The sequence below is a fragment of the Lissotriton vulgaris genome, chromosome 7 (genome assembly GCF_964263255.1).
Source record: "Lissotriton vulgaris chromosome 7, aLisVul1.2, whole genome shotgun sequence".
NCBI classification, from domain to species: domain Eukaryota; kingdom Metazoa; phylum Chordata; class Amphibia; order Caudata; family Salamandridae; genus Lissotriton; species Lissotriton vulgaris.
The window spans coordinates 555271848-555284364 of record NC_141695.1 but is presented as its reverse complement, the minus strand read 5'-3'; the positions used below and the strand labels follow the sequence as shown (position 1 = coordinate 555284364).

The window sequence follows — 12517 nt, the reverse complement described above, 5'->3', positions numbered from 1 at the left end:
TCCATCTTTCGTCAGGGATACACAAGACTTCCTGAGGATAATAGATGGGATACACTGGGACACTGAGATGTTATTCATTACTCTAGACGTTGCAAACTTGTATACGTCCATAGGACACCAAGATGGACTCCAAGCGATAGAATGGTTCTTAAAAAAGAAGAACATGCAATTTCACCAACATAATCGCATGTTACTGAGAATGACTGAATTCTGTCTCTTTAACAATATCTTTCTGTTTGCAGGTACATTATACCGTCAAATCAGGGGGACCGCCATGGGCACGTGCTTCGCCCCCAGCTACGCGAACCTATTCGTGGGCTGGTGGGAGAAGCACGTGGCCTGGGGGGGGGACAAACGAGTACTGTCTTGACCATATTATGGTCTGGACAAGATACATAGATGACCTGTTTGTTGTGTGGCGGGGCGACAGACCCTCGGTTGAGAGGTTTGTGGCAGCGCTCAACAACAACAGTCTAAACCTGAGGTTTACCAGTGAAATAAGTGAGAGGTCAGTCCACTATCTAGACTTAGAGGTATTTGCGGCAGGGGGTAGTATACAAACTAAACTCTACCGCAAACCCACGGCAGGAAATGCCGTACTACACGCTGCCAGTCACCACCCCAAATCAATGGTGAAAAACATCCCTTATGGCGAACTGTTACGCATCAAACGGAATTGCTCTGAAACCAGCGATTTCCTAGATGCACAAGAAGCAGCGATATCTAGATTTCAAGAACGGGGCTACTCCAAAACATCTTTAGTAGTAGCCTCAAAGAAAGTGGAACAGAAAAACAGAAAAGACCTCCTGGTAATCAAGAACAAACAGGCAGAGACAGAGTCAGCAACAAGGATGATAACAACTTACAATATGAGATCAAAAGAATTGGTCCAAATCTTCAATAACAACTGGCATATTCTGACCACAGATAACATCTTAAAGAACAGAATATCGCCTAGACCCTTGATCACATACAGACGTTGCCAGTCACTCGGTGACCATCTTACCAGGAGTCACTACACTGAGCCCCCTATAGCGTCCAGATCCAAACCCATACAAGGTTTTTATCCTTGCATGCACTGCAAAGCGTGCAAGTATAGCCAGAAGAAGACAAAATATGAGGGTAGACCGAAAGATCCACGACCAACCAGGTATATCACGAAATTCCTGAATTGCAACTCGGAATTCGTTGTGTATATTCTGGTTTGTCCGTGCTCCAAGAGATACGTTGGCAGTACCATCAATCCAGCAAAAAAGCGCATCTTGGAGCACATGCGTGCCATCACAAACAGGGATAAGAACTACCCGGTGGCACGCCACTTCGAGACCCACCATAACAGTAACAGGGATCTCTTGTCATTCTATCTTATTGATCAACTAGGAAGACAAGAAAGAGGTGGTGATAAGATCAGAACCCTCAGGGCTATGGAATCCAAATACATCATAGACCTCCAAACAATGAAACCGACAGGTCTTAACAATGATGAGGAACTTTGGGTCCATCTGGATTGATCTATAGGGGTATCTTTTTACAAGTAATGATATGCAACCTATGAAAACAATACACGATAACATCATCTGCCGCATTCATCCCTGCACACAGTATATATGTCAACAATGTACTTATATCAGGGAGTCACATGCCCATGCAGGGCTAGAAGTACAAAAACAAAAAACAAACATGCCCATCCAGGGCGTTATAGCCACCTACGGACTCACACAAATGTACAAAACAACATTAAAGAGAAAGACCATATGTACACGATGCACTTTGATATACTGATGTGAAATGAAGGTTGAATTGCATTTATTTTTCCCTTCAGTGAATTATGTGGTTCCCCATTAGATCATCTTTGCGGGGGACACTTTATGATATTTATTATCAGCATCTTAAATCTAAAAACATCACAATATATATATATTTATATTGATACAATGTATAATTGTACATATTATGATTAGAACTGGTCGAAAGCGTTTTCTCTTTAAGTGATTTGTGAGCCAAAGAATGTCTAAATGTATCATGAAGGGAAGTTTTTGCCTTCTTTGTTTTTTTAATGCACGAGCACTTTATTGATCGCCATTTCTCCTATGCTGCATAGAGAACCAGTAAGCATTAGCACTTTACAATATGTCTGCCGCTATTTTCATGTACTGTTTGGTCTAGTCCTCTTTCTATTGTTAACAAGAGATGGAGTTAAAATGGCGATTTTTTATAATGCACAATTGACACTGAGGAAGCCGTTTCACGGCGAAACGCGTTTGTCTTTTGATGGGGTGACGGGGGTCTGTCAATAAACCAAAAAAGTATCCAGCTCCGAGTGCCGTCTGCTTTCTTGGATGCGAGCGAGCGTGCAGCAATATATATATATATATATATATATATATGGATGCAAAGACATAAACAACATAATACCAGTCGGGCGGAACACTACGCTAGCGCTGATTTTTAGCCTAGGTGTTTTAAACTACGCCCTTAATTACATTTGAAGAGACCCCCCCAGTTTTTTTACACCACTTAAAGCCCTGGAAACAACACCATGTCACAGTCACCTCACATCCTGGCACTGTGCATCATGTGTGACTCATGACTTCTACGTTTTCAGACTGCCCATGTGCAGGGGCATAGTGAACTTTTCCCCACCCCTTGCTTTAGGAACTACAGCAAGGTGAAGTTCTTGATGGGCCTCTTCTGTCTGCAACTCTGTAGACAAAGGCTCAGCTCATAATGTGAAAAGGTGGATGAGTAAATAAGTGAAGGAATGTGTGAATGGCTGGATGGATGACTGAAAGGATGAATGGATGAATGAAAGGGTGAATTGATAGATAAAAGAAAGCATGGATGGATGAGTGGAAGTATGGATGAGGGAAAAGGTACATAGATGGATGTATGGGTGGAAGGGTAGATGGATGGTAAAAAGGTGGATGGGTGTATGAAAGGATGGATAGATGAGTGAAAGCTTAGATGATGGGCGAGTGAATGGGTGGATAGATGAGTGAAAGGATGGATGGATTGAATTTATTATTGAAAGCGTGAATGTATGGATGGATGAGTGAAAGGGGTAGATGGAAAAAAGGATGAATAGATGAGTGAAGAAGTGAAAGGATGGATGGATGAGAGAACGGATGGATGAGTGAAAGGATGGATGAGTAATAGGATCAAAGGATGGAATAAATGACTGGATGAGTAGATGGATGGGTGGATGATGGATGGATGGATGGATAGATAATTGAAAGGGGAATGGAGAGAGAAAGGGAGGATAAATGACTGAAAGGGTGAATGGGTGGAAGGATAAGTGACTGGGTGGATGATGAGTAAGTGAATGAATGAATGGCTGGATGAGTGAAAGGGTAAATGGCCGGATGGATGAGTGAATAGATGGATGGGTGAAAGAGTGGATGGATGACTGTACGGATGGATGGGCTGAAAGGGTGGGTAGATGAATAATGGATGGATGACTGAAAGGGTGGATGAGTGAATGATGGATGGAAGGATATATGGTGGATAGGTTTGCAAATGGCTGAATATGTTTGGATATAAATGGGCACATAGATGAAAGGACAGAATGAATGGTGAAAGACTGAATAATAGATAAAAGAATGATTGCACATTGTAGCACCCATTGTCTTAAGTAGCATTTCCTATACATTGACTTTCACGTTAATATGAGTCATTGTCTCTATATAATGTGTGTGATGTAACGCACTCCGACACCCTGCCCTACATAATTGGGATGAGTAACACTATAGGGGAAATTAAATACACATGAGAGACGGTCTAAGTGAAGATGAGGGGTACCGTTGAAGGGTGATAGCAAGGCAGGACTGGCCGGACCGGGCATCTGGTGTTTCCGCGGGAGGCTGGAAAGGGGGGAGCGGTTTTGTTACTGGGGGCTGGCACTGCAAAGCTCCTTACATATCCAGTAGTTTTCAATCAATAATAAAAGCGGCTTCACTTATATTCAGGTGTGGTTCACTATTGTCTGGTGATTAATGTACCTTCTGGAGCGAGATGCAAATTTTGAATTGTCTAAGGCAGCAAGCTGCAGCCATACTGAACAAGCATTTGCAATGCAATAGGTCTCGCATTAGGAAAGTTTGAGCTATTGGTATTGTAAATGACACATTTTTTATTGATGTGTTGGTTTTGAAAATAGCGAAATTAATAGCTTTGTCATTTACAATGCCAATAGTTATAACTTTCGCAAATGTGACACCTATAGCATTTGTAATGCAATATGTGTTGTAGTTACGTGACTTGCATGTATTGGTATTACAAATAACAATGGCTTTTATTTTTTTAAATACTTAATACTTAAATAAAAGTTAATGTTATTATCAGGACAAAGGTGAAGTGGGGGGCCAGACTTCCTAGAGTGAAAGGTAAAAACGAGGTAACAGTGTTTGAGGACGTATGAAAGTGAATAAAAAACGAGAGAGAATGCAAGAGAACACGAGCTTACTAAGAGAAGTTAATCACGGTGGGTTAATCAAGGATTGGGGGGCTTGTAAGGTCCATTCAGAGAACCGGTTAGAGGCAAAATAATGTACCTGTAACAAGCAAGAAAAAACCGGGCTGAAAAACATTGGAACAACAATGCGTAGTGAGATAAAAGCAGAAGCTATTGATGTCTCACTTACTGGTGCCGGAAGGAATAAATCATCCCCGTGCAGTACGTAATTACTAAATAGCCGCCAAAGTCGCTCTGCTACATACGTTCTAGAAATACATAAAAACAAGGACCCATCATGTGTAATACTAAACAGTCTACTGATTACCAAAAATATAGCGGGTGGACAATGCAACCGCTCGGTTGTCGAGATAGAAATATCTGTGGGCGGTGAAATGACATTGGATTCAAAACATCCTGAGTCTCCCAAAATGCTGTGTCCGTGCTGGGGCAGAGAGCCGTTTGCGTTATTTGTCGGACGGTTAATTGCAGTGAGAGCAGCGGCGCGTGCACGTAGTCTCACGGTGGATGCGAGGACTAGCAGTGAGGGAAGTTGCTGGAGACACCTGTACGAGCCGGACGAGCCCCCACCGGGAGGAGAGCCGCCAGATTGCCCCGGGAGCCCCGTCTACACTTGCCTCCTTGCCGTGTGAGGCCCGAAGGTACGCCGGAAGCGTAGCAGTCCGCGGGTGCTCCCTGCACGCCACATACGCCTGAAGCGTACCCCTTCGCACCAACCTGTAGCGTCCTGGAAAGTACGGCGCGCACGCCGCCTGAGTGCACTTGAGTCTTCCCCGTATCCGAAGCGTCAGTGCCGTACAGAAGAGCCCCTTCCTTTGGGCGGGACTTCCGTCTTTGGAAGTCCCGCGCACGCGCCCACGGAGTGCCTGAGAGCGGGGCTCCCATGCCCGAGGGAGAGCCCCGGCTACAGAAGTCCCGAATGGCGGTAAGTGGGGCTTAGTTGTAGGGGGGGGGGTGCGCTTGTGTGTGTGTATGTGTGCGATGGCGGCGGCGGGGGGAGGGGGGTCTCTGTATGTGTGCGTGCGTGTGTGTAGGTGCGCTGGTATGTGTGGGGGGTCTGTGTGTGTGTGTGTAGGTGGGCTAGTGTGTGTGTAGGTGCAGCGGCGACGGGGGGTGCGTGTGTGTATGCAGTGTGTGTGTGCCTGTGTATGCGTGTGGCTGTGTATGTGCGCATGCGTGAGTGTGGCTGTGTGAGTGCACGAGGGGCACGGCGCCGTGCGCGCCCACGAGGTAAAATCTCCGGCAGGAGAAGCGCGTGTCAGTCTGCTGTCCACATTCTCCCAGAGTGATAACATAAGTTGTCGACCTAGACAGCAAAAGCTTCGCTTTTGCTTTCGTCTAGGCTCGACCTAAAAACCGTTAAGTGCACGATTGTCTCAACCTAATATAAACCTATTTTGACTTGTACTTAGATGGTTGTCTATTTACTTACATATATACTATTGCGCGACCACCTCTGACGTATCTGTAAAATTTACCTTTTGTCCCGAAGTTTTGACCTGAATTTTGACCTTTTGTCCTGAATTTTTGTCCTGAATTTTGACCCTTTGTCCTGAATTTTTGCACTCACCGTCCTGAATTTGCACCTATGCCAGTTGGTCACCCTACGAGAGCAGGGTTAATGAGGCAAGCAAACAGAATACAAAAACCCTAAATGCAACGACATGGAATTGTTCTGAATCAACACAGACCACCTGTGCTGGGTGTTTCTCAGCCAAGAGAGGACGGACAGGACAGCCTAAAAGAAGAAAAAGTGACTGGGGATGGGGAAAGGTCCTTCATCATGATAAGTGACACCGCTGCCATGTATGATATATTGTTGAGCAGTTCCAAGAAATGATACACACAAGGAGGCAATCGTAATATATTCATACGAGCACCCACCTTATTTTCCTTGATCTTGCACACATTATTTACAGTTGCCCGTACGATCCTATGCAAATAATATGTAAACTTTGGGATTCGTGAGAACGTGAGAGAACCTACACGGATGCCGGAACAAAAGAAGCTCTCCAGCCCTTTTGGTTATCTTCGGCTAGAAATAAAAGATGAATTAGTAGGGAAGGCGTTAGACGTTGATAATGTCCTCCAGTATGAGGTTAAGACCTTTAGAGACAAGTTATTAGAACAATACATTCAACTATTCCTGCCAACACAGAACAAAAACAATGCGGCCCCCGGGGAAAGCAGGTCGGCAGACCAGTCTTTTCCCCGGGGTGTTCGTGCGAGGCTTGGGACAGGCAGGAAGTTAGGTAGGGGGTTAGGTCAGGGGTGGGAGGGGTTAGGAGGCTATTTAGGGGGACAGGAGGGGAAGGACTTCCTTTTCCTGTCCCCGGTGCCTCAGGGAGAAGTTAGTTTTGCCGCCCCCCCACCCTACATAGCTGCAAGAGGGGACGCTGGGCGTTTTGTTGACGTTGCCAAGTTGGGCAACATGCCAGTTTAGGACAGGATGGCACAATAAGGGGTGTTTACGGGAACTGGGAGGGGTGGGGAGTCCATGACGGGCAGAATCACCCTTCCTGGGAGGGGGTTACAGGTGCAGGATGGGACGGGAGTGCGATGGATGGAGATGACGGAGGAGTTGGAAAGTGAAAAGGGGAAGTGAATGAGATGCAAAGAGGTTGTGGTGTGATTTGGGAGTGGCTGGTGGAGCACGTGAGTGGATGATGGGTGAAAGGCAGGATGTTGGGGGGATTGTTTAAGTTAATGATGTTATGTTTATTTGTGAATGTCATGCCTGTCCTAATAAATGGCCTTTTACGCTAACTGATGCGTGGAGTGGTTATTGCGCGATGCGATATGGAACTATTTTCATCCTGGGAGAGATTTTCCTAAACCAAGACTTCTTACCATGCGATCCGTGGTAAAATCCCTGCTAACAAATGGACAACCCAACCCCTTCCCTATAAAGACCTGGGAAACAGGAACTAGACGGCAATAGAGAAAATCCCCAAAAGACATTCAGGGCGTCATTTCACGAGAACGAATGACACTGGAAGGGAGAATCATTCTGAGGCAGACGATTTGCTGCACTTCATGCCGATACGAGGAGTTTAGGAGGAAGGGCATTTGATGATTACTTAATCCGAATAAACAAACGGTGGGAAAAAAAGCTAGGTAAACCTGGATATGCAGGTTTGGGCATGAAGGAGCCAGCACACGTGCCGTGGAGTTGGGGAACAGGTCTAGCAGAAAAAATGTTGTGGGGGGCCACACATCACACCTATTTCAGAATTCGAAAAGAATGTAAATTACCTCTGGATGGTTTTAGCTTCCTCGATGGTGATTAATGCATCGGATAAGGCCCTTCCACACTTGGTTGGTGTGCACCCTAGAAAACAGAACGTAGAGGGAGGGTCAAAACAGAGTCTGGAGTGGTAATGAAGTACACAGCTGGTAAGTGGCAATAAGCTGTTCATGCTTACTTGCACTGCAGTCGAAAAACCAGATATAATCGCGCACCAAATAGAACACAAGTGATTGTTGGTGAAACAAAAATGGTTTTAACAAGGCATTCTTGCTGTCTTCACTCAAAAGCACAAACAGTCTCATGATCACTGTCTAATGCCACCTCTGAATTATTCTTTACAGTAAGTCAACATATTAGAGCAAGGGAGTAAACCATTCCAAGATTGAAATTCAGTTGGACTGTCTGGGGAGCAGCAGGACACTAAAAAATAACTAAAAAATGACAAAGAACCCTTAAAAGGAAAAAAATGAAAACCAAGTACAAACCACTAGTCCAGACAAAGAAGCGCACTCATATTAAGGTGGAGGTAAGTAAGTAAGTTTATTGTACAGTTAATTAAAACCATAACAAACATACATCTCATAACACATTTTCGTAAGGACAATTTAAATCAAGTAAAAGCCGCTGTTAAGGAAAAACAAGCATTAGCATAGCCAATAAGTCTCGCTTTTTGGACCTTATGTGTTTAGGCTTTTTTTTCGCTATGTTGTATAGCATTGTGGCTGCAGTGCATTTTGTAGAAAAGTTATAATAAAAAGTGTTAATTTTTATTGGAACATTTATACAAGCAAGACGACCTTATATACAACTGAACAACCTGAATAAAAAAGTTTTCCACATTAAAAATGTTTTCTATTTTCTTTGTATTTGCACTTGTCACTGAGTGTTATTATGTGGAGTTGTTTTATGTTGCATGTCGTATAGTGTAATTATGTGGCATATAACTATTTGCACTAAGTGGTATTATGCGGAGTGTATGTATGTTACCTTGATTTTAGTGTAATTATGTGGCGTGTAATTATGTGGCACAGTGTTATTATGTGGAGTGTAATTATGTTGCATTGAATAAAGTGTAAGTATGTGATGTGTAATAATTTGTAATGATTGGTATTATGTTGAATGTATTTATGTTTCATCGAGTAGAGTGTAAATCTATGTTATGTAATTATGTGGCATTTAGTGTTAATAGATGGATTGCATTTATGTTGCATTGAGTAGAGTTTAATTATGTGGCATGTAATTATGTGGCACTGATTGGTAGTATGTGGTGTGTGTTTATGTTGCATTGAGTAGAGTGCAATTATGTGTCCTGTAATTATGTGTTAGTGACTGGTATGTGTGGTATATTTATGTTCTACTGAGTATAGCATTAGGATGTGGTGTGTAATAATGTGGCGCATTGTTATTATGTTGAGTGTATTTATGTTGCATTGAGTATTGAAATATGTTTTATGTAAACATGTTGCAATGAGTGGTATATGGGGTGTGTTTATGTTACATTGAGTAGAGTGTAATTACGTAGTGTGTAAATATGTGGTACTGAGTGGTATTATGTGGAGTGTTTTTATGTTGCATTGAGTAGAGTGTAATTATGTGGTGTGCAATTTTCTTGTACTGAGTGCTATTTCATGTGTTGCTATTATGTTGTATTGAGTAGAGTGTAATTATGTGTAGTGTAATGATGTGGCACTGAGTTGTTTTATGTGTAGTGTATTTTTGTTGCATTGAGTAGAGTGTAAATATGTGATTTGTAATTATGTGTTAGCGAGTCGTATGTGTGGTATTTTTATGTTGCAGTGACTAGAGTGTAAATATGTGGTGGGTAATTATGTGCCACATGGTTATTATGAGGAGTGTATTTTTTTTTTGAGTAGTGTGTAAATATGTCAGCGGTACAAAGTAAGCCCTCACTACCCCTGTGCTTTAAAGCTGCTTTACAGTGAGACATTCAAGCATTAGGGAAGCAACCAATACACGTCATATGTTTTTCGAAGCAAATACTGAAAAGTAATACTATTGTAGTCAGCATTTTTTTCAACGTTGTGTCACCATTGGAAAAAAAATGCGGACTACAATTTTGAAACTTTAATGGCGGTGAAATAAAGCCGAAGTGTCTTCAGCTTTTACAGTTCTTTGCGCGCTTGTTTTTTTCTTTAATGGGACATACTTGGAATTGTGAATAGATCACCACTGACAATTAGGATATATCAATAAGGGCTCATATGTGTCGTTACTCATGCAATTGCATAAGTGGGCTTCTATTCCAGCATGCTTGTAGTATATAGTCTGTTTGGTCGGTACCTTGTGTCAATTTGAGACCTAATTAGGGAGCGGTGACTGGGACATCTTTGTCAGCTGAAGTACATACAAGTGCATTAGTCTCTACGTATACTACAGCCTCTTATCCTATCCTAGCCTGTGCCTAAAACTCCAGCAGCTTGTTGCTATTATTTCCTGTCACTTAAATTGGCCTTTTGTGTCTGTCTACTCTGCTTGTTCCTGATTAGGCGCACAGAGGCAACATCCGTGAAATAAGTGCAGCGTAAGTCTCTGGTTTGCCTTTACGGGACCGCTGACTCGACTAGCATGGATGGTTTAACTAACAACCCAATTCAGTCGCTGCAGGTTTCAGTAGTTGCCTTGTGCATTTGCCAGCCAAGGACTGCACCTATGATCTGTGGCTGCGTAAAACATCATCCACTTTTGGTGAGCAGAATGTATGCACCGTGTGGTTGAAGGAGCCTTGGTCCTTTGTTTGCTGTACAGTCCCCCTCATAAGGATTTCAGCAGCCATCATGAGCTAGCAGTTTCTTTGAGGGCTTTGCTAGAACCCTTGGCTTCCCTCCCCAAACAATGCTGTAGTACACTTCACACCCTCCCACCAAGTTATGGTGCTCAATTTAAATTGTAGCATTTTTAAATCTAACAATTTACTGAATATCAATAATACCCTCATTTTTTTTTTCTTTTTTGAGATTGTAAGCTGGTTATGTGTGTGGGGGCTTGCAAATGCAAAAGAGATATTTAAGTCGAGAGAACACAATACTTACACCCACAAAGAGGAATGTGAGTTTTATTTGATTTAGATGTTTTAAATGCTAGAAAAAAAAACACTCATCCCATCACCCTTTGGGCAATTGTAAGAAGTATAAGGGGTTGTATTCAAAGATGGTAGGATGTCCTGCTAAGTAAAAGCTCCTAAATTAAAGATTTCTCTTTTCAAGTAAGTGCTACATAATGAAATGAAATCTAGTATTTGTAAAGCACACAATTACCCGAGGGTGCCTTCGGGAAGATTAAGCAAACTACTGCCCAGAGTCACATTGTGCTGGGCTAACCTGCCGCCGGCACTGGGGATTGAACCGCGTACTCCATGGTCCGGAGGCAGGCACCCTGGCCGCTGCCCCACACCTCTTCCTTCTATATGCGAAGATAATATTTGGAGGGCAGATGAATCCTCACATTGGCTCTGTTGAGTGTGAAGTTTCTTATTCACTGATAGATATATTGAAGATTTAGGAAGCAGTTTCTTAAGATTCGTTGTATGAAACCCCCAGCTTTAGCAACTGATACCTGCAATGCAACGATCTCCATACTCTGCCCTGCGACCCTCATGGCATTCTGTTCTATATATGTGCTAACCTCACGATACCCTATACCTGAAATAAGACGTCATCTGGTGATGGCAAGATTGCAGTCCACTTCTCCAGACCTGTAGGTTGGGTACCAATGGCTGAGGCATCAACGAATATTCTTCCATGCCTTCACTATTTCTCCTTCTGGTACTTTGAAATGTCTATCAAGCAGTTTCATTACTGTGGTAAAGATGCCACTGTTTTGCTACCACCTTTTCAATGAGTGAGGGCTTGATACTTCGACTTGTGTTGTGTTTGCTCCCACTGAACTTTGCAGTTTTTGTGAATGTGTTATAAATAGCGATGTGGTAGTGTGAGCACTATATATAAAAACAATAAGTAAAATCATTGTGATCTTACCTGTGCTCGGGGGCCTCACTGGGGTGCTCAAAGGAGCTGCGCTACTCTGGAATTTGTGGAAGAGGGAAGGACAGTCGCAGGAAAAAAAAGCAGCAAGTGGAATCCACTATAATCTCATCTTCTGTAAACCGCGTCTCCAAAAAGACTACACAAGAGTCAGGGCCGCCGGAGCAACTAGTCCACCTTGCAAGAACGAACCCTCAGAAGAGTTACGGGTGGCAGTAGTGAACACAGCCAAACCCTTGGCTATCTTCCAGGCCTGCTCCTTAATGTCCTGCTTACATTGGCTAATGAGGGCGGACTAGAGGGCTGAACAACTCTGCAGGACTGAACAACAATATTCTGCAGCACAGTACATAAAGCAGGTTTTTTCGTAAAGCGCATTATTTACGTTCTTGCCTGACTACAATTCTTATGCCAAAAACTGTTAAAAATGAATCCAGTTGTGGCACCGCTACAAAGCAAGCCTCAAAATAACTGTGCCCATTAAATAAAACAAACGCACACAAAGAACTGTAAAAGCTGAATACACGTTGGCTTCATTTCACGGCCATTAAAGTTTAAAAATTGTAGTCAGCATTTTTTTCAACACTGTGTCACCATTACAAAAATTGTGGACTACAATTTTGAAACTTTATTGGTGGTGAAATAAAGCCGAAGTATTTTCAGCTTTTACAGTTCTTTGCGAGCGTGTTTTTTTTTCTTTAATGGGCACAGTTATTACGGGGCTTGCTTTGTATGTTGTGTCACCGGTACAAAGCAAGCCCCGGACTAACTGTGCAGATAAAAGAAAACAAACGC

General features: G+C 43.0%; 1 protein-coding gene across 4 annotated transcripts in view; it reads right to left on the bottom strand.

Annotated features, from left to right (window-relative positions):
• Positions 1 to 12517, bottom strand: part of OGFOD3 (2-oxoglutarate and iron dependent oxygenase domain containing 3) — a 1065090-nt gene that overhangs the window by 743271 nt on the left and 309302 nt on the right. For all 4 annotated transcript variants that reach the window (XM_086930659.1, XM_086930658.1, XM_086930657.1 and 1 more), the window contains one exon: positions 7727 to 7802. In XM_086930659.1, the coding sequence (XP_086786785.1) occupies positions 7727 to 7802 (76 nt within the window). The remainder of the gene's footprint in view (positions 1 to 7726; positions 7803 to 12517) is intronic.